This window comes from Neomonachus schauinslandi, chromosome 9, assembly GCF_002201575.2.
Source record: "Neomonachus schauinslandi chromosome 9, ASM220157v2, whole genome shotgun sequence".
Classification (NCBI taxonomy): domain Eukaryota; kingdom Metazoa; phylum Chordata; class Mammalia; order Carnivora; family Phocidae; genus Neomonachus; species Neomonachus schauinslandi.
The window spans coordinates 24,199,146-24,221,298 of record NC_058411.1 but is presented as its reverse complement, the minus strand read 5'-3'; the positions used below and the strand labels follow the sequence as shown (position 1 = coordinate 24,221,298).

The following is a 22,153-nucleotide window of genomic DNA, read 5'->3' as shown; positions in this document are numbered from 1 at the left end:
AAAGAGCATGTTTGGTTGCTAAGCCTTTATTGAGCAGGGGAAGTTTTCCAAGAAAACATAGACTTACCAAGGGTCGTGCCATCCTGCCCCATGATGCACTTCATAGAGGTGACAATCTGTTCCACGACAGGTGGCGACAGTGACGTGGCGTACACAGCACTGTGAGAATGTGTCCGCAGATAGTCTATCAGCTCCTGGGGAGTTCACAGAAGCAAGGCGTTAGAGGGAAAGCCTGAATTCTCTGCAATGTCACTGAACTCCTTCCAGGTGCAAGCACACTCTTCCTCCCTTCACCACCACTGAAAGAGGGACACTAATCTGAGATGCAGAGGTCAGAGGATACTATCAGCAACAACTGCATCTGACACATGCGAACCTCCTTAGGCTCAGGCTTTGTTTTGTTTTTTAAACATGCCACAACATGAAAGAAAGAAAAACTAGTTTTAAAGAAGCCCTCTAAATTTGGAGAACATATCACACTTAATGTTATAAACAGATCTACAATGCTGAATTAAAGTGCTTAGATTGCTTTTCAGACACAATAATTCACTTATAACTATTACAAAAAATATCATCTGCATATTACCCTATACCTGCAAAGCCCTGAGTAAGAGAAAGACAGTTCTCTAACATCAATTTTAAAGGGATTAAATGTCCTCCAGATACATAGAAGTTTATAAAATGATATAAATATGGCAGAAATTAAATAGAAATTCACTGGGTCTTTCATGACAACAGGAAAGCCATCTCACTGAATAAAGAAAAACTTTGTATGTCAGTTACAAGGAGTCCAAAACAATCAGTTGTATATCCCTATTCTCTCCTTTTAACTTCACTAAATCTTTAAATAAAATGTGCAAAGTAGCTTACGTACCAGAACCCAACAAGGAGATACAAAATAGGACTGTAAAACAGTATATCACTTCAAAAACACTAAAAACTGTACAAAAGCCACAAAAGCATAGATACACCAGACCTATGATGTCCCAGATTATTACTTTAAGTCCTTTGGTTTAGCAATAAATCTTACCAAAAAGCAAGCAACTTTCCAAAGTGAGCCTGGTCCCATTAACAAAAATTTGAGGTAAAAATCTATCAAACTTGGGGCGCCTGGGTGGCTCAGTCGTTAAGCGTCTGCCTTCAGCTCAGGTCATGATCCCAGGGTCCGGGGATCGAGCCCCGCATCGGGCTCCCTGCTCGGCGGGAAGCCTGCTTCTCCCTCTCCCACTCCCCCTGCTTGTGTTCCCTCTCTCGTTCTGTCGCTCTCTGTCAAATAAATAAAATTAAAAAAAAAAAAATCTATCAAACTTGACTAAAACCACTAATGAGTTTTCTCTAAAAGGCAATTTTTTTTTTTTAAAGATTTTATTTATTTATTTGACAGAGAGATAGAGAGAACAAGTATGCAGAGAGGCAGGCAGAGGGAGAGGGAGAAACAGGCTCCCCGCTGAGCAGGGAGCCCGATGCGGGACTTGATCCCAGGACTCCGGGACCACGACCTGAGCCAAAGGCAGTCGCTTAACCGACTGAGCCACCCAGGCGCCCCCAATGTCAAGTTTTAAAAAGGAATTAAAGATATTTATGAGCTCCTACTACATGCCACATACAAATACTTGACAATGTATTTTTATTAATACTATGGAGTTTTTTTTTTACAGTAACAGTTTTATTGAGATATAATTCACTTTTCTAAAGTGTACAGTTCAGTGGCTTTTAGTATATTCACAGAACTGTGCAACTTTCATCACTAATTTTTTTAATTTAATTAATTAATTATTAAGTAGGCTCCACGCCCAACATGGGACTTGAACTCACGACTCCAGGATCAAGAGTCATACGCTCTACCGACTGAGCCAGCCAGGCACCCCCACTATCTAATTTTAGAACATTTCATTATCTCAGAAAGAAACCTCATACCCATCAGAAGTCACCTTCCACTCACCCCATCCCCTCAGCCCTTGGCAACTACGAACGTACCTTCTGTCTCTGATTTACCTGTTCCGCATATATCACATAAAAGAAATACTACGTGACCTTTTGTGATTGACTTCTTTAAATTAACACAATGCTTTCAAGTTCATCCATGTTGTAGCATGGACGTACACTATTCTTTCAACCCTTACTACAATCTTATAAGCTGGGCATATTTATCTCTGTTTTACTGATAAGGAAATGGGAAGGTTAAATGCTTTGCCCCAGGGCTCACAAAGTTAGGGAAATATTCAAACCTAGGCCTCTGTCTCATGGTTCAACCATTTCCACCACACCACATTGATTCTCAAATGCCTCAGAATTCATTACACAATTTTTAAATTGAAAAATACAATGCCTTATAGTAAACCAGAGCAGGCAAAATAATCTTTTAACTTTCTATCTTTATGCTCACCCAAGATGCATTTGAGGCCAAGGGCAAGGAAACTGGTCTTCTATTCCCACTGGCTCTCATTATAAACTCACTACTTTTGAAATTGTGGGTACAACTCAAACCCAGAAGAAGACTGTGGCAAACAGGCAGCACCACTGTGTGTCCTTTCATATAAGAGGGTGTTCTGTATGTCGGACCAGCATGTGGTTTAGAAAGAAGCTCAAGTAAGAAAACAACAAACAATGAACAGAACCAGCCTTTAGTTCATCAGTCACTCACTGAGCAGCTCAAGTGTGAAGCCCACTGGCACTGTGAGCCTATGCCACAAACAAATTCAGGATCTCTACATCCCAGTTCGGGATGCTTACCTGCCACACGCTGAGTTACCAAATGTGGTAGCCAGAACCACCTTTACCCTTAATTGTTCAATTTGCATGCCCATTTACCTTCTTGCCTCCAATGTATCCTCCAGAAGCACCAAAGCTCTTTGTGAATGTGCCCATCATAACGTCCACATCCTCAGGATCCAGGCCAAAGTAATCTACCACACCTCGACCTCTAGGGCCCAGAGCCCCAATGCTGTGAGCTTCATCTAGATATAAGTACGCCTTGTATTTCTTCTTAAGGGCAATCACTTCAGGAAGGCGAACAATAGATCCCTCCATGCTGGCAAAATGGATAAAAAATACACACACTGAGACTTTTTAACTCTCAAAATTAGGAGTTGGTCACCTTACTACTACTATTAATTTTCCCAGTTTATTGCTTTTTTAAATGGTTTGACAACTCTGCCTGTGATTTTAAACTGGCAAAGTTAAATGATGCCATGGCTAGGCAGATGTCTAGGGGAAAGGAAACTGGATCTTTTCAAACAAGCACCAGAACAGAATTGACCTTAATTCACCCCCGATGGATAAAGGTCACAGCAGATTCTTCTAACACTTGCAATGACAGGCAAGGTTAGATTTTGCATTACACTGCAGATGAAATTAAAATAGCAGAATAAAAGAATAAAAAAGATAGGAGGTAAGAGAGTTAAGTGCAAGGGCTGCAAATAAACCCAAATAAAATTGTTCTTAAAATGGAATGATGTAGAATTTGTTTTGACACATTAGAAAACATATTCCAATTCTTGCCCCTATGTATACATTCCCTCTACAAACAGTAGAAAAATAAAGGATGCAAAAAGAAAGGGAATTTGAAGACCATTAGCAAGATGGAAAGAATAAAGAAAAGCCAGACAAAAGACTTCTGTGCCAGTGCTGACTCTGCTTCCAGGTATTTTATCAAGTCATAAACACTGCCTCCTTGGTGTCCAGAGGGGTCCAGATTACTGTTCCCTTCTGCTTAAAAACTCTGTAACTTCCTGGAGCCAAATCAGAAAGATAAGAATAAGAAAACAGGATTACCTATATATTCCCTCCACAAGGATTAGAATTTTCTTCCAGGGCCTTCGTGTCCGAGGCTGACCATAAACAATGGCATCTTTCAACAGCTTCTCTAGGCTTTGCATATCTGTATGTAGCACACAAAAAAGAATTTCAACACAAAGTACCTTCCTCTTTCTGAACCCTACTTCCCAAATGCAAATACACATTTCTTCTTCAGGAAGTGTGTCTCAGATGGCACAGGACATTAACATAATCATAACTGAGCCGAAAAAGATAAGGCAAAATGGGTGAGCTACTGCTAGCTTGAATGACAACCTCATCCAAAACGTAATGAATGTTCAAAACCACGGGAACTCCACTAAATGACTGTGGCACAGGCAGTTCCACTGGGTAGCATGCCTGTGAAATGACTGATGTTTCATGTTAAATACCAGGCCGTTCAGTTAGTGGGGTTTGTTTGTTTTGTTTTGTTGTTTTGTATTTGTAGAGTCAACTGTATCTTTAATCCTAGTGAGTCATCCAGAAATACATGCATAAAGAAGACTGAGCAAGAGAGTGCAAATAAACAAATACATACACCTCCTAAAAAGCAAATATGGGGGAAAATTCAAACCGTACGCCCCATTTCCTTTCACCTAGGATACCCTCAATAAACGCTTGTTAAATAGCTTTATCTTAGCAGTGGGCTCAAAATACACCAGTCTGGGCATGCATGAGACTATGTGGTAAGAAAGCTTGGCAATCAGTTGAGACTTCCATGTTTGACTTGATCAGCTCTCTTGGTCCTTAAGGATGGTTACCAGGCCCAGAAACAACTTGGCTGGTACTACCACTAATGAGGATCATAATTTTCCTGTTAAAGATAAATGCTGTGAAGACCACTGTTACCACGACAGTAGAATTCATACTTAAAATATCTGCCCTGAAATAATGGCCTTAAGGACCTTTCCCCCAAAATCTATGCACTATTAAGTCTGGGGTATATTTAACAGGGGTGGAAGGCACCCCATCATGAAATGTGATTTTATATTCTTTATTGCTCAGGACTGAAGGAGGGGGTTACAAAGTTACATGATTTTGCTCTTTCTATGAAAGGACTTTGGTTAGGAAAGAGAAGTAAGGTAATAAAAACACATACCACAAGTGAGATGGCCAAAAGTTGTGACTGTGTTCATCCCTTCGGTTATTCAGAACAAAACAGTCTGCTACCTAACCCACAAAGGAGATGCTACCACAGAAGTATGTCTATTGTGAAGCTGCTATTTCTGCTGCAGAGACCAATGTGTGGCACCCAGCAGGAGACAAATAAAAATGCACTCATTGTTTTAGTTTCCTCTGTTTATATACAGAAAGGAAGAGAAAAATATTGACTCAAAATTTTAGATGAAAGGAAGTACCTATACAATGCTTGACCATTATCACCTACTCAGGGAAAAAAAATTCAATTATCTCTCTCATATTATGCTTCCTAAATTCCATGCAAATTAAAGATTTAAATAAAAAATATACCACAAAACCACGAAAAGAAAATATAAGAGAGTAACTTTATGATCTTAAAACGGGGGAGGCATTATGCAAAATCTAAAACTCATAAGAATAAATGTGTCAACATCACCAGTTTAATAAATCTACCAGCAAGACACTAAAAGTTAAAAACGAAATAAAAAATATTGCAACATAGAAAAAAGAGTAATTAATATAAAGGGCTCTTATACTCAGTGGAAAACAGAAACAGCTTGAAAATGGCCAATTCACAAAGAAATACAAACACAATTAACTGTATAAAAAAGTTGCTTAAAACCTAATAATCAAAGAAACAGAAATTAACATGTTATTGACTTATTCAACTAGAAAATATTTTAAGTGATTCATAATGTCCTATGTCAGCCTGTAAGTAGAGTCACTGTCATGTTGTTGAGTAAAAATTTGTACCATATTTGGAGGCAATTTGGAAAAGTCTAAAAATTTTATAACCTTTTAATCAGGCATCCTAAGACTGCTAGGAATTTATCCTAAGGCATTAATCAGACCACTGAGCAAAAATGTGAGTAGGTAGTACTCTTTCTAGTAGAAAAATTTAGAAACCACCTTGATGTCCAAATTGAGGGATGGACTGAATGAGGGCAACTCTAGACACCACCTGCCACCCTGGCCTTAGGGGAGGAGGAGAGTCACATGGACTGTCAAACAAAGTTCACGATGTGTTTTAAGGAAATAGGTTACACAATTGTGCTTAATAATGCCATGTACTTCATAAAACAAAATACTGTATGGGGGCGCCTGGGTGGCTCAGTCATTAAGTGTCTGCCTTCGGCTCAGGTCATGGTCCCAGGGTCCTGGGATCGAGCCCCACATCGGGTTCCCTGCTCCGCGGGAAGCCTGCTTCTCCCTCTCCCATTCCCCCCTGCTTGTGTTCCCTCTCTCGCTGTGTCTCTGTCAAATAAATACAATCTTTAAAAAAAAAAACAAAAAACAAAAAATAAAATACTGTATGTATCATTCTCATTATAAAACATTTTAGACAAGACAAAGACAGAAGGAAGAAAGTTATTAGCATCCACACGCCTCCCAACCAGAGTACAGATCTAACATTTGGGTGTTTATTCTTCCAGACTTTTGTCTGTACGTGTACGCATTTTGGCAAAAAAATGGTATTAGATGTACACTTTGGTAATCTTTCCTTCCTACACGCTAGTATTTTAACTGTAAAAGTTACTTTCTTCTTGTAAATCATTATTTTAATAATACACAAGACGCCTCCACTTGGGGAGCAAGTTCTGGCAGAGCCGTCTTCCTCTATGAAGCAGCTGTTCACACCGGCACTCCAGTACCTGTTCTGTATCGGTGGTATTCCACTAGGGCTTTCTCTAGAGTCTCTTCATTAACCGGCCAGAGCTCCTTAAGATGAGACCCTGCTTTATTCATCTCAGTAGCCCTGGTGTTATGGCAAGACACACCATAGGCATCTAGTAAATGCCTACTGAGCAAGTGACTCGTACACAAGGAAGATGAAAGAGCTGAAAGCTAAATAAAAGGAGAATATTGTATTTTGTACAGCCTCTGTAGAAATATGTATGAAATAGAGGCCGAAGAGGATAACTTTTAAAAGACTGGACCAGAAGGACACTTTAAATGTTGCTACATGCTTCATTTAGATCTTCCACTATTAATGTAACTAATGTTACCACTGCCATTAACCCAAAGAATATTAAACACTAAGGCTGCAGTGAATTCCACATCAAACTCACTGTTGTGTTTGAAGATTCGAATGGTTGCTCCCGAGAGTCTGGCTCCTAGAACCAGCGAAGCATGGTTCAGTTCATCACTCAGAATCAAGCAACCCTGCAAAACCACCAGCACAGAAAGGTAAGAAGCTAGGGGGAAAGGTTTACTTACACAAATTACAAAATGCTAAAATCATTAATAATGGTATCTTACTAAGGAAAGCTTATACAACAGCAAAATTATCAATTTCAAGAAGGAAAGTATACATGTTTTTGTTTTTGCAAAATTAACTTAGTTAAGTAGATACAAAATTCTAGCCTTTTAATTTCTTCAGTTCTATGACTGACTTAAATATTCAGATATGTAGCAACAGGCTATTATTTATACCTAAAATCTGATATATCAGATAGTCTTCATGGGGTTTCAGTTTCGCTGGTTTGATGGCATTCCATATGAGTTTTGGTATGATGTGCTACTGTTTGTGGAAAAAGTGGTGGACAAGGGAGCTGAGGGAGTAAAACTTTCTTCCTCTCACTCCTAATAATACCCTGAATTCAATGAGGATTCCACTTACTAATACTCTCCCCACTGACATGAAGTGTAGGCCTCAATTTTGCCTTTAAAATCCCTCAGTAAGCTCTACTTTAACATGTTAACATGAGTTTCTCCTAAGGCAACAAGAAAAGGCTGAAATTCTCAGGGATTTTATTTCATCCCAGGTTCTTACTCTTCCACAGCTCAGGCCCTTCAACCTGTAAGAACTGAACTCAGAAACAGGTTTTTCTGCCAACAGTGTCCTCAAAATATCCACTTAGATTTTACAGTAAGGTGCAGAAAGTATCAGCATGTTCCCGGGAGAAAAAAAAAAGAAGACACACACACACAAACACACACACACACAGATTTATAACAAAATATTCTTAGAGGGATACTTAAGAAACTCATAACAGCAGATGTCTGCAATTTTTACACTGTGCAAAATTTTTATTATTAAGATAAAAAGCTACCTAGTTAAAAATGTGTACGTTAAAAAGGAGAAGTAGAGCTGGAGGTACCAGTATGGGCTGATGGGTTTTAAAATGTATATGTAAAGTATACACATACACACAGACCTGTGTATGCATGAGTTAGGATACAAGCATATATTTTTCTAGCTCTAAGCACTGAGGGACAAGAAGCAGTGACACCCAAGTGGCCGTAAACACAACAGACCTTGATTTCTAAATACCACCCTCCAGTAAAAGGAACCAGGGCTCAATGGAGAACTGGTTGACCCCAAAGCTAAAACAGGTTTAAAAAAAAAAAAAAAAGCTCAGAGCCTCTTGTCATGCTACAAAGTAAGAAAGTGCTCTTCAGGGGGAAAAAAAAGGATGAGCACATATTCAAATGGCACAGGAGCCCACCTGAAAGATCTCCCAATGGCCAAAACTGGAACAACCCAAGCAACAAAATAAAGGGCAATCATGCTGGACCCAAATAATAAAATATTCACGAATCTATACTAATGTAAATGAATAGGGGAGAAGCAACAACTCTTCCTTCAGAAGAGTCAAGGTAAGGAAAGACAGGAACTGTCACACATTGGAGACTGAGGAGATACCATGCAGATCCTCGACAGAAAATGGTATCGGTGGAAAACCTGGTGAAATTGAAATAAGTTCTGTACTTCAGTGAATTGTATTGTATCAAGATTAATTTTTTGGGTCTGAAAAATTCCACTGTTATGTACGATATTAACATAAAAGGAAGCTGAGTGAAGGGTATACAGGAACTCTGTATTCTTTTACAACTCTAAATTAATCTTTGAAAAAAGTGTTAAAATTGGGGGGGGGTGGAAAAGGAGAGAAACTGGGGAAGAAAATGAAGAGATACTGAATTTCTCTTCTGCAAGTCTTCAGCCCTTTACTTACCACTCTTGGCATTCCACTATACCTTAAAAGGATCCCCCTCCTTCCCCTCCATACAATTTTATTTTCTTCTCTTTACAGCTCATTTTTTTCTTGACAAAATCTGCAATATAACTTGCTATTTGCCTCCTTTTTAGACAGCCTTATTCACCATTTCTATGTATCAATCTACTATGAGGCTCTATTATATCGTTAGTTCAAAAATAAAATAAAAATTAAATGTCAGCAGTTAAAAGCTAAGTGCTTAATATGTTCCAGGCCTTATGTTAAGGGTTTTAAAGGCAATATTACTTTTAATCCCCATTAAAAAAATCTATGAGGCAGGTACTATTATTATCCCCACTTTACATAAGAGGAAGCTCCCTTTTAGAGGAGTTACAAATCTTGCTCAAGGTCACAAGCTTAGTGAGTGTGACTCATTACAAAGCTTCTGCTTCCAGAACACATGATCTTAATCTATAATACACTACTTCCCACCTTTAAGCTGAAAAATCAACCACCTCACAAATTTAGTATCAGATTCAAAGAAATATTAAAACTGGATTAGTTTCTGTCTTTAATGGATTAAATGATACTTAATAACATTCAGCTATAAAGTTTGATTTGAAAGATAAATCTTTAAGGTAGTATCTTCCAAGTCTGTATACAAGATCTCTAATTCTACATGATTAGTTTCTGAACATACAGGGAAGAGCAGGATGAGATCATTTAACCCTCTAGTGTGAAAAGTTCTGAGAAATTCCAAATAAGAATCTCAAGATTTATGCCACTCAAACGCAGGACAGGAATGTATTATAATCAATATGAAGTCAAAGAACTATACATTTATGTCTTTCGAGGTATCTGTCCATTGTATCTAAGTTATTGAATTTACCAGCATAAAGTTGTTCTTAATATTTCCTGTTATCCTTTTAATGTCTGTAGGATGTGTAGTGATGTATCCTTTCTCATTCCTGCTACTGGTATTTGTGTCTTCTCTAGTTTTTGTCTTCACCATCACCAGTCTGGCTAGAGATTTATCAATTTTATTCATTTTCTCAAAGAACCACCTTTGCGGGACACCTGGGGGCTTGCTTAGTTGGTTAAGTGTTTGCCTTTGGCTCAGGTCATGATCCCGGGGTCCTGGGATCGGGCCTCGGGTCTGGCTCCCTGCTCAGAGGGGAACCTGCTTCTCCCTCTCCCTCTGTCTCTCAAATAAATAAATAAAATCTTAAAAAAAAAAAAAAAAAAAAAAGAACCACCTTGGTTTCACTCATTTTTCCTAATTCATTGACTTCTGAATTTAGCTTTATTTTATCCTTCCTCTATTTGAAATCTTTGGGTTTAATCTGCTCTTCTTTTTTGAAGTCCTTATGTAGATGGCTGATTCAAAACTTTTCTTTTTTTCTTAATACAAGCCCTTAACAGCTATATATTCCATCTGAGTATTGCTTTAGCTTCATCCCACATACTGTAATATGCTGCATTTCCATTTAGCTCAAAGTATTTTCTATTTTTCCTTTCTTCTTTGACTTACGGGTTATTTGGAAGTATGTTGTTTCATTTTCAAATATTTGAGGATTTTCCAGGTATCTTTGTGTTATTGACTTCTAATTTAATTCCATATGATCAGAGAACATACTTTGAATAATTTAAATTTTTAAAAATTTGTTGAGGCTTTTTTAACAGCCCAGAAAATGGTCTATCTTGGTAAATGTTTTGCTGTTGTTGGGTGAAGTGTTTCATAAATGTCAATTAAGTCAAGTTGGGTGATGTTTTTCAAGTGTTCCATAACCTTACTAAATTTCTGTCTAGTTCTTCTTATCAATTATTCAGAGAGGGGAATGGAGATCTCTAATAATAATTATGTATTTGTCTATTTCTCCTTTCAATTTCTTCAACTTTTCCTTCATGTACTTCGAAGCTCTATTATTAGGTACCTACACGTTTAAAATTGTTATGTCTTTTTGGGACACCTGGGTGGCTCAGTCAGTTAAGCACCCAACTGTTGATTTCAGCTCAGGTCTGGACTCAGGGTCATGGGACTGAGCCCCATGCTGGGCTCTGTGCTCGGCACAAAGTCTGCCTGAGATTCTCTCTCCCTCTCTGTCTGCCCCTCCCGACCCCCCAATTTGTGCACTTGTGTGTGTGTGTGTGTGTATGCACACGCATACACGCGCTCTCTCTAAAAAAAATAAAAAATAAAAACCTTGAGGGCTCTTTCAAGCTGAGAGTGCCAACCTGCTAAAATGTGATTTACAGAGTTTCTTCTCTCTTCTCTCCTTAACTGCCCCCTTACAAACTTTACCCACACATACACTTTTATTACTATTATTACTACTACTTGTAATCTTCATTATTATTAACCTATATTATTACTTTTAACCTGTATCATTACCTGTATTTTACATATATACACATATTTTGCCCATGTATCTCTGAGCACCATGCATTATGATAGGAACAAGTATTAGGGTATTTATGTATTTTTGTATTTTTCTACTTAGGAAAAACCATCTGTTAAATAACCTTCCAAACTAAACATTCTTTCTTTCAAAATTTTAGCCTTTTATGAGGTTTTTATTTCTTAGAATCCCCTTCAAAACTATATGAAATGAAGAAGGCAAGAGTCATCTAATGGGAGAGAAAGAATCATGGGTTCTAGCAAGAAAGCTTCAACTGATGTAAGTCTCCTTGGGATATACTTATCGAAAATTTGTGATAGAAATATCTTTGGGTAGACCATGTGTAGTCTGAAGTTTACAACAGCCGTGGGCTTGCTCTGAATGCTTTACAAAACAAAATATACAAGAGAGTTTTCATAAATGACAGACTAAGTCTTACTTTGCCAACAAGAGCAGGAATGTTCATTGAATTTGTTGCAAATCCCATGCCATATGCCATAGCAGCTTCTACTCCCAAGAAACTTGCCACAAGCTTTTCTAGCTCTTCATGCTTGTCCAGGTTTCCTGTATGGAGAAGTTAATGAAGTTAATGCTACCAAATCCCAAATTTAAAAATCACTCATTACTTTATAAAAAGAAATCATAGTCTACATGTGACGACCTTTTCAGACTAAGCTCCATGGAAGAGTATTATGAAGAGAAATGGCTGATAAAGGACACAGTAGTTGAATTCGCCACGTCTGATGGAATTCCTGCAAAGAAGGTTGCCAACAATTTCTCCCATTCCTGCAAACACATGCCAGTTCCAATACAGGCTTTACGAGGCCTGGCAACATCTGCTTTTATACTTTTGGAGTCAGCTACCACGTAAAACCGTCTAACTAGCTGTTGTAAAGAGAAACCACATGGAGAGGGAGAAGCTCTGGAGGATAAGAGACTATCTGAAAGGGGAATGCAGGGCTCAGTCAGCCCTCACCTGATCCCAATATCCAGCTGAGGTGCCAAACATGTAAGTGAAGCCATCCTGGACACTCTGTCATCGGCCAGAATGCCCCACCCATATCACATGGAGTCAAGATAAATGTCAAGCCCTCCCCAAATCGCAGCATCAAGCAAATAAATGTATGTTTCTAAGTCACTAAATTTTGGAATGATATGTTATGTAGCAAAAGACAAATTAAAAAGCATCCTCCTTCACTTTGTATTGTGATTTTATATCAATACTCAAATCCTTAAGGACCAAACAAGACTGATCAATGATACTAGCTAAATGCAGAAAAGATGATGAGAAAAAAGACTGCTGAACTAGGATGCTACATGTCCTCAAAGCTTTAAGCAAGTCATCTAACCTCTCTGGGCTTCAGTTTCTTATCTGCTAAATACTAATAATAATATTTGCCCTATCTACCTCATGATATTGTTGAGGACCCAAAGAGAGAATAGGTTCAAGCAGTTTATAAAGTATAAAATGCCATAAAGATGTAAGGTTTGATTACTGTATGTCGTCACTGCACAATGCTTCCTTAACCACATCATTAAGGACCCTGAAGGTAAATGACCCAGCTACATTTGCCAGTCTTTAGATCCACGAGAAATAATGAGGAATTATTGTCTTAATCCACTAAGTTTTGGGGTGATTCACTGTAATAAATATCCTGGAAGTTGCCTTATAATTTCTATAGTAATCAGTTCTCTCAAACAAAATGGAAGAATTTGGAATCTTCCTATGAACAAAAATTAATTCTCTTCAGGGGCTCCTGGGTAGCTCAGTTGGTTAACTGCCTTTGGCTCAGGTCATGATCCTGGGGTCCTGGGTTCGAGCCCCGCATCTCGAGCTCCCTGCTCAGCCTGCTTCTCCCTCTGCACTCGCGCTACCTCAAATAAATAAACAAAATCTTTAAAAAAAAAATTAATTCTCTTTATACAAACCTGTTCACCTTTACATTTTATAGACTTAACAATAATAAAAATAGTTAACATTGTTTTCCATGTCACAAGCACCTTACATGAATTAGCTAATTCTTTTTTTTTTTTTTAAAGATTTCATTTATTTATTTGACAGAGCGAGAGAGCACAAGCAGGGGGAGCAGGAGAAGGTGAGGGAGAAGCAGGCTCCCCGCCGAGCAGGGAGCCCGATGCGGGGCCCGATCCCAGGACCCCGGGATCATGACCTGAGCCGAAGGCAGACGTCCAACCAACTGAGCCACCCAGGCGCCTCTGATTTAATTCTTAAAAGAGCCCTATAAGATAGGAATTATTATTAGCCTCCAATTACCGGTATGGAAACATATTAACCGTCATATGTCCATGGGGTCAGTAGTAGTAAGTGGCACCCTTAACCACTATCATTTGTAAAAGCGAACAAAGTCAACATTAAAGTAATAAATGAATCAAATATTTATGGAACCTTTCTAGACACATTTTATAATATAATGAAAAAGGCAAGTATGTCTCAAAATGTGTTGAAAGCATTAAAATCATCCATTACTTCAGAAGCTATAAGGCAAAGTACATATTTGGATGCTTACTATTCTAGCTCTGTACCAGCATTATTCCCTCCTGAGTAGCACAGTTAAGAACATCAGCTGGCCAAACAGAGCCTACGCTTACCGATTTCCTGCCGAGTGCTACACACTCCAACTCCATACTCCTCTAGGACTTTGGCAGCTGCTTCTTGACATGATCCTGTGTTCCGTGCAAAGCCGAGATAGTTGTAGGAACCCATGTTTATCACGCCTTTAATTATATTCCCTGTGTACCTGTGTTTCAATAGCATAAAAGTTCATGAAACTCATGAGCAAATCAAATACTTACATGTGATAATAAACATATTGGTAGTACAAAAGGAAGCACAATATACAGGAAATAAGGAGAATATGGCCTAGGTGAAAAGCAGCTCAAACTCACTACCAATTAAGAAAATGAAAGGTAAAACAAAATACTAATTTTCACTTACCAATAATGATAAAGATTTAAAAACTGACCATATCCAGTGCTGGCCAGGACAGTCTCATATACTGTAGATAAGAATATCAGTCAGTACTTTTTTTTTTTTGGAGGGCAGTTTGGCAGCACTTATCCATTTAAAAGATAAACATACTTTTTGACTCAGCAATCTCCACACACATATGAAAAAATATATGCATAAAGATCCTTTAAGAGTCACTACACAATGGGGTACCTGGGTGGCTCAGTTGATTGAGCATCGAACTCTTGGTTTTGGCTCAGGTCATGACCTCAGGGTGGTGGGATAGAGCCCCGAGTTGGGCTCTGTGCTCTGCAGGGAGTCTGTCTGAGATTCTCTCCTTCTCCCTCTGTCCCTCCACCCCTCTGCGCACTCTCTCTCTAAAATAAGTAAAATCAAATCTTAAAAAAAAAAAAAAAGAGTCACTACACAATTTTACTTACTACACTGGCACACAGACCAGTGACATTCCACATGCGGAAGCTCAGTCAGCCTGGGCCCACAAGTGACAACAACATGGTTCAGAGGCTCCACCAACCTAAGGCGGACACGAAGTGTGGACAAGAAATAAACCATTGCTACTTGAACTCTGAGATTTTGGGGTTTTTAACAAAGGATGATGTGACCCAACCTCTATATACTATATACGGCTATACTTTAGGATACTCAGTAGCCACTACTAATAATGAATTTGCTGTGATACAGATAAGCAGGATATTACCAGCATGTTAGCAAGTAAAAAAGCAAGACATAAAATGATTTCTATAGTATGATTCCATTTTTATAAATCAAAAACTACCTGTATGTCACCCCATAGATTCACTACATACATGCCCCACAGAAAACATCTGGAGGAATCATATACAACAAACTGGTAACAATGGTCACCTCTGGGGAGTGAAGACTTGTGAAGAAGTGGGTTTGCAGAAGGGATAGTGGTTAGTTGTCATGGGAGAACATTTCATTTATCTGTATTATCTGTCTTTTTTTTTTTTAAATGATAACAATGCAACCATGTAATACTTGTGCTATCTAAACAATAAAATTTTATGAATATGAAAAGTTTTCTAAACTATTCAATCTAAAAGCATTCCATATGTCCTTGAATCATGTGAGAAATCAAAATATCCAGAAGTAAATTCAGACACTTGATTCTGGTAAGTGGCGTAACCGGACAGTTTTTCTTTGTTTTTTTGTTTGTTTTTCTTTTTAATTAAGTTGAGTTTTGTTTCCAATTATAATCCAACACAGTAGCAAATGTAATAGAAAAATGCATTTTAAAAACCTGGATAACAAAAAAGATCTGGATAACAATGAACAATATGCAAGGAAAGTAATTATGTTGTACTGTACTCTCGGCTTCTACTCTTGTTTTAACAGATTACTCAATTTGCAATAGAATGTATTCTGAAGCGAAGAAATTCTTTTTTTCTTGCTGTCAAGAAATAATTTCCCAACTGAGACTCACTTGAAGGACCAGTTGTAATCATGAGACTGCCTCTCCATGATGTCCACCCTGGCTCCAGGCACACTGCAGATCGGTCGATTCCAGTTGTCTCTAATCCTCATGTAGAGGTTCCTTGTATAGAAGTTTTCGAAATCCTGATACAATGACACAAAGTCCTGCCAACAGATGGTGAAATACCATGAATTTAACTGAATTACTTCAGAAAATTTTTACAACTTCCCTTTCCATATTGCAAAAGTGCTTGAAAATGAGAGGCCAATTATACTGAATTAACTGATAAGGAAAACATTTGGAAAGGCACCAATTCTCTACCTTAAAACAACTTTAAAACAACTCCTGGAGCATCTGGCTGGCTCAATCAGTAAGAGCATGCAACTCTTTCTTTTTTCTTTTTTTTAAAGTTTATTTATTTATTTGACAGAGAGACAGCGAGAGAGGGAACACAAGCAGAGGGGAGAGGAAGAGGGAGAAGCAGGCCTCCCGCTGAGCAGGGAGCCTGATGTGGGGCTTGATCCCAGGACCCTGGGATCATGACCTGAGCCGAAGGCAGATGCTTAATGACTGAGCCACCCAGGCACCCCAAGAGCATGCAACTCTTGATCTCAGGATCGTGAGTTCAAGCCCCATATTGGGCATAGAGATTACTTAAAAAAAAAAAAAAAAAAAACTCTTAATCAGGTACACGTCACTCGGCTCTGATGGTTACCTATATGAAATGGTTGTGAATAACTATCTGACTGCATGAATATAAAGCCAAAGAATTTAACTTAATAAGTAGACCTCATAAAAATAAAACTTCGTTGTACAATTCTGTCATTTAAATGACTTTCCTTGCTAATAACCTCAAAAGGACTTCTCTCCTGCCTCTCAAGTAATATATTGGGAAATGCCATTAAAAAACACTATAATTTCAGGGCGCCTGGGTGGCTCAGTTGGTTAAGCGACTGCCTTCGGCTCAGGTCATGATCCTGGAGTCCCGGGATCGAGTCCCGCATCGGGCTCCCTGCTCAGCAGGGGGTCTGCTTCTCCCTCTGCCCTCTTCCCTCTCGTGCTCTCTGTCTCTCATTCTCTCTGTCTCAAATAAATAAATAAAATCTTTAAAAAAAAAAAAACACTATAATTTCAGTTTCAAACAAGAAAAGTAATTCTGGAATTAAAATTCCATCTCTGCATATTTTCAAGGATCAAAGTGAAAGACATCCAAAGAAAAATGATAAACAAGAAACACTTAAAAGTAGTTTATATAGAAAGACACTTATCTCAGGTTTCTGTCCTTGGATGGGAGTTAAAAAAAAAAAAAAATTCTTATGATGAATTCCCATGACCAGGGACTTAGAGCCCTCCCTTCTTCTATGAAATAAGTTACACTAAAAATTAAGTCTATAAAAAATAATCTGGAGCTAAAATGAATGCATAATGTCATGTCCCATGTGGTATGGGACTGCTCAGAACATGATCAGACCACATTGGATAAACTCCTGAAGATAAGGGGTAAACCAAACAAAAAGAAAACTATACTATAGTTTTACTATAGTTAGTAAACTGCCGAACTTCCAGCTCTTGAGATCTGGACTTACGTTAAATAAGCTAATCAGAAACATTCAAGTTTAAGCCTTATTTTGTTAGACTTTCATTGCTAAAGAAGACTCTTCATAAAATTTTATAATTAACAAACTTCTATGACATTGGGCTCTAAAGTAACTACTAAATAAACCTCACAGTAGATAAAATCTTAAATCAGGCTGAGCAGAGTCAGAAAGTACTCTTGGGAATGTGCAGGGGCAGGGGCGCCTGGGTGGCTCAGTTGGTTAAGCGACTGCCTTCGGCTCAGGTCATGATCCCAGGGTCCTGGAATCGAGCCCCACATCTGGCTTCTTGCTCAGAGGGGAGCCTGCTTCTCTCTCTCCCTCTACCTGCTACTCCACCTGCTTGTGCTCTCTCTCTGTCAAATAAATAAATAAAAATTCTTTTTTTTTGAAAGATTTTATTTATTTATTTGACAGAGACACAGCGAGAGGGAACACAAGCAGGGGAGTGGGAGAGGGAGAAGCAGGCTTCCCGCAGAGCAGGGAGCCCGATGTGGGGCTCGATCCCAGGACCTTGGGATCATGACCTGAGCCGAAGGCAGTTGCTTTAACGATTGAGCCACCCAGGAGCCCCATAAATAAAAATTCTTAAAAAAAAAAAAAAAAAAGGTACTCTTAGGAATGTGCAGTACCTGATACCATCTCTTTCACGACTGGTTCTAACATTTACATTTCCTTAGAGAAAATATCCATAAATAATGTGTCTATCACAATTGGAAACTTATTACTTAACTGGTATGTCCCTTTTGATAGTCTCCTCTTCCAACAAGAATACTGAGTGAATGAAAACATCCAAATTCTTTTTTTTTTTTTTTTAAAGATTTTATTTATTTTTTAGAGAGCGAGTGAGAGGGAAACAGCATGAGAGGGGAGAGGGTCAGAGGGAGAAGCAGGTTCCCCGCTGAGCCGGGAGCCCGATGTGGGACTCGATCCCAGGACCCTGGGATCATGACCTGAGCCGAAGGCAGACGCTTAACCATCTGAGCCACCCAGGCGCCCGACATCCAAATTCTAATTTGGGACTTTTCATTCACATGCATTTATTTCCCAAAGGAAAAAAACAAAACAAAACAAAAAAGTTGTCTTCAATCCTTTTCAAGTCACATCAAATAGGGTAAACAGTACTAATTCTTCTTGATCTCATTTCCTTATAACCTTTCTAAACACTGCACATTAATGTTAAAGGTATTGACTCAAACACTGCACATTAATGTTAAAGGTATTAACCCAAACACCTGAGAGAAATACTCCATCACAGACAAATTTTTATTAGCAACAAAGAGCACTATTTTTGCTTTTACTATATAAACAGCAGAAAACACTTTAAAAGTCTGGTCCCCCATCCAAATACTAACCAGGCCCGACCCTGCTCAGCTTCCGAGATCAGTCTGGTCCCATTTACCAGAAGGCTTACCAAACCCCAGTATAGTAGGAAGGCTGCAGGCTAAAGTGAAGTAGAGCTCTGGGGAACCAGTGACCTAGTGGTGTGTGGCTGGGAGGGGAGAGAGGGAGGGGTTCCATTCTCCGTAACAGACACTGCCAACATCAGGGAGCTCACGGCTCAGCCTTACACTGAGAGAACAACCAAGTCCCTGAGATGGGAACAGACTTGCACAGATGGGAAGTTCCCACGGTGAGGGGATGTTAGAGACCAAAGGCAGTTGGGACAGAATGACAGAAGAGACGGACTCATGGCCAGGGCACCAGTCTCACCGCAGTTAGAAGGTTTGGTGGAAAGAGCTGAAAGGCAGCTACCAAACTCCCTGCAGCTTAGCAATGAAAAATGGAAATGGAAAGGGATCACTATTCAGGGTTTTAGTTCTAGGCAACAAGGGTGAGTGTCCATTTCAAAAAATATCTCATCCAGTTTAAATATTCAAGGACTAGAGCCTTCTCTCTTCATTCATCCATTCAAATACCTTTTACTGAATACTTCTGCCAGCCTCTGGATATATTAAAGAACATGACCGTTCTTTCTGCAAACTCTGACACCCCCACTACTCCTACCCCCCCCCCCCCCACCCTGTCCCCCATCCCACTCCACAACCCCACCCCACTCCCTTTTCCCCCCTCAGTTTAGTCACTGTGAAATGACTTTAGTCAGGGCTGACCTAATGCCTGTTTGCTCAGTAACTGAACAAACATTTACTGACCTGTTCTTTCCAGGGACTAAGCTAGGCATTGGGGATAAAAATGAGTAAGACGCAACCTCTACACTCCCACGATCTCTCAAAGGAGTGGAGTGGCACACAAATGAAGTTACAATACAGTGTAACAAGCACTCTAAAGGGATACTTGCCCAAACAAAAAATACTTAACTGGTGGGTGAGTGGCAATGATAGAGTCAAGTACAAATAGTCTTCATGCACTGTTTGAACTTGATGCATTCCTCTTACACATGTTTCCTGAAGACCTTTCAACAAACCCCACATACTAGCAGATATACATGATAAACAGAGAACAATATCTAGTTAAGCTACACTCTGGATTGCTGGATGTGAAATCCCCAGGTAAGTAACTTCTACCAGTAGCCTCAAAGAAAAAAATTCAAATTCATGGATTTGTTAATTTGGGATCATTGAAGACCTTACCAAAAGTAGTCTGGAGTCATCTCAATAATTAGACAATAAATATCTTTTATTGGTTGAGGTTGAGTCTTTTAGAAAACATCGTATACTATTCAAAATAAATAGGTACTACCTATTCTAGTGCCTATGCAGGCCTTAAGATCACAGTGGAAAAGGCTGAGTACTACCACTTTCAGAAGCTGACTTTATTATAACAATTGCCTGTGGTTGTTAAGAGCAATTCTGGCCCAACACAGATGTCCAAATATGATGATAATAAAGATGATGATAATCACAACAGCAGAAAGAGTTCTATTTGAGTACTTATGACACTTACGGTATGTCTTGAGTACTTGATATGTCTTGCATTACATACATTTGCTCTTAAATATCCCTGAACCCTCTTAAAAAAAGATATTACTCCCAATTTCAGAAAGACAAAATGGCTTTCCCATTTAGGGAACGAGCCAGAGGCAGAGCCAGGAACTTATCCAGGCCTCTTCATTCCAAAGTCTATGCCCATACATTTCCATGACATACAATTTTTTCTGAAAGGTTTATGTGTCACAGCTTGTTGAGCTGCCTGACTTAACAATGTGCATCCCAATTTACTTAGCGGAACATCTGATCACAAGAAAATCTACTTCATCTGATGGTGCTAAGATACTTATGTATCTGGCAAAGATCAGGATGCTTCAAAACTCTCAACCACTGAAACTAAAGACACACAATGACATTTCAAAATTAAAGATAGCTGTTTCTTAGATCTAAAATGGAGTCATCTGTTTGTATGTCCATGTGTATACACACACACATGCACACACACAACCCTATGAATAATCCAAAAGACTCAACACTTTTCATTGTTATTACCACCACTCCCAATATTATTATCTTAAACATTTACTGAATGTCTAGTAAGTGCAAAACACTCTTCTAGGCACTGGGTGTATAGTAGTAAACAAAAAGATAACAATAATCTCTGCCCTTGTGGAATTTATATTTTGGTGGAAGAGACAGATACTAAATGAGACAAATGTATAAAGTATCTTAAACGATGAAAAATGCTAATGGAAACAAAAATCAGATAAGGAAGGGGGCTGTAAAATGCTGGAGCCATGCTAAAACTTAGCTAGGGTGGTCACAGTAGAATAAAAGAAAAGGAAGCGAGGGAACTCTCCATTTGACCATCTGGAGGAAGAGCTTCCCTGGTAGGCAAACAGCTAATACAACAGCAGTTGGGCGGGAATGTACCCGGTTTATCAAGGAACTCCAAAAGGCCAGTGTGGCTGGAGCAGATGAGCAACAGGCTAAGGAGGAGATGATGTCCAGGTTGATAAGTAGCTGAATCTGGATTTCCTGATGGGCTACACATGGCGTGTGACAGAAAGAAGAGTCAAGGGTATCACTGCTGTTTTCAGCCTAAGCAACAGAAGAAGAGAACTGTTATCCATAGAGATGTGGAAGATAGCCAGCTGTTCAGGAGGGGATGTCAGCTTAGTTTTGGACATGTAAAGTTTGAGATGCCTGTGTGGAGACGTCAAATGGGCAGCTAGATACCCAGGTGTAGAGTTCAATGAGAAAGTCAGTGCTAGAGATATAAACATGGACGTTATCAGCATACAAAGGTACCAAAAGCCATGATAATGGATGAAATCACCAAAAGAGTCCGTACAGATGAGATAAGGACCAAGGATGAAGCCAATGCCGTACCCATATCAACATTTAGAAGTTGGGCTGATGATAAGGATCTAGGAAGAGAGAATGAGAAAGGCAGGAGAAAAACCAGGCCAGTATAATGCCTGAAAACCAACCAAGTAAGCAAAATGCTTCTGGAAGGAGAGTGATCAATTGTGTCAAATGCTGCTGGCAGGCCAAACAAGGTAAAGACTGAGTAAGGAATATGAGATTCTGCAACACAGGTGTCACGGGTGATCCTGAGAAGAATCATTTTAGTTGAAGTGATAGGGGCAAAATCCTGACTGGAGTGAGTTCAGTAAAGAATGGGAAACAAGACACTGGAAACACCTATGTCAGAGAATTTTACTGTACAAGGAAAAAAGAGGGGTGCCTGGCTGGCTCAGTCGGTAGAACATGGTAGAACAAGAACAAGACCCTTGATCTTGGGGTTGTGAGTTCAAGCCCCACACTGGGCGTAAAGCTTACTTAAAAAAAAATAAAATAAATAAAATAAATAAATAAATGTTAGAAGGCATGGAGTAGATGGAGGAGAAAGGATCAAGAGAAAGCTTGTTTTTTAAGATGGGAAAAACAACATGTCTATGCTACTGAGAA

General features: G+C 39.0%; 1 protein-coding gene across 2 annotated transcripts in view; it reads right to left on the bottom strand.

Annotated features, from left to right (window-relative positions):
- The window catches only part of SPTLC2 (serine palmitoyltransferase long chain base subunit 2), a 101,359-nt gene that overhangs the window by 49,302 nt on the left and 29,904 nt on the right, over window positions 1-22,153 (bottom strand). For both annotated transcript variants that reach the window (XM_021679802.1, XM_021679803.2), the window contains exons 3-9: window positions 15,706-15,860; window positions 13,883-14,031; window positions 11,712-11,836; window positions 7,005-7,098; window positions 3,775-3,880; window positions 2,812-3,031; window positions 68-194 (exon numbers count right to left, since the gene is read on the bottom strand). In XM_021679802.1, coding sequence (XP_021535477.1) covers window positions 68-194; window positions 2,812-3,031; window positions 3,775-3,880; window positions 7,005-7,098; window positions 11,712-11,836; window positions 13,883-14,031; window positions 15,706-15,860 — 976 coding nt within the window. The remainder of the gene's footprint in view (window positions 1-67; window positions 195-2,811; window positions 3,032-3,774; window positions 3,881-7,004; window positions 7,099-11,711; window positions 11,837-13,882; window positions 14,032-15,705; window positions 15,861-22,153) is intronic.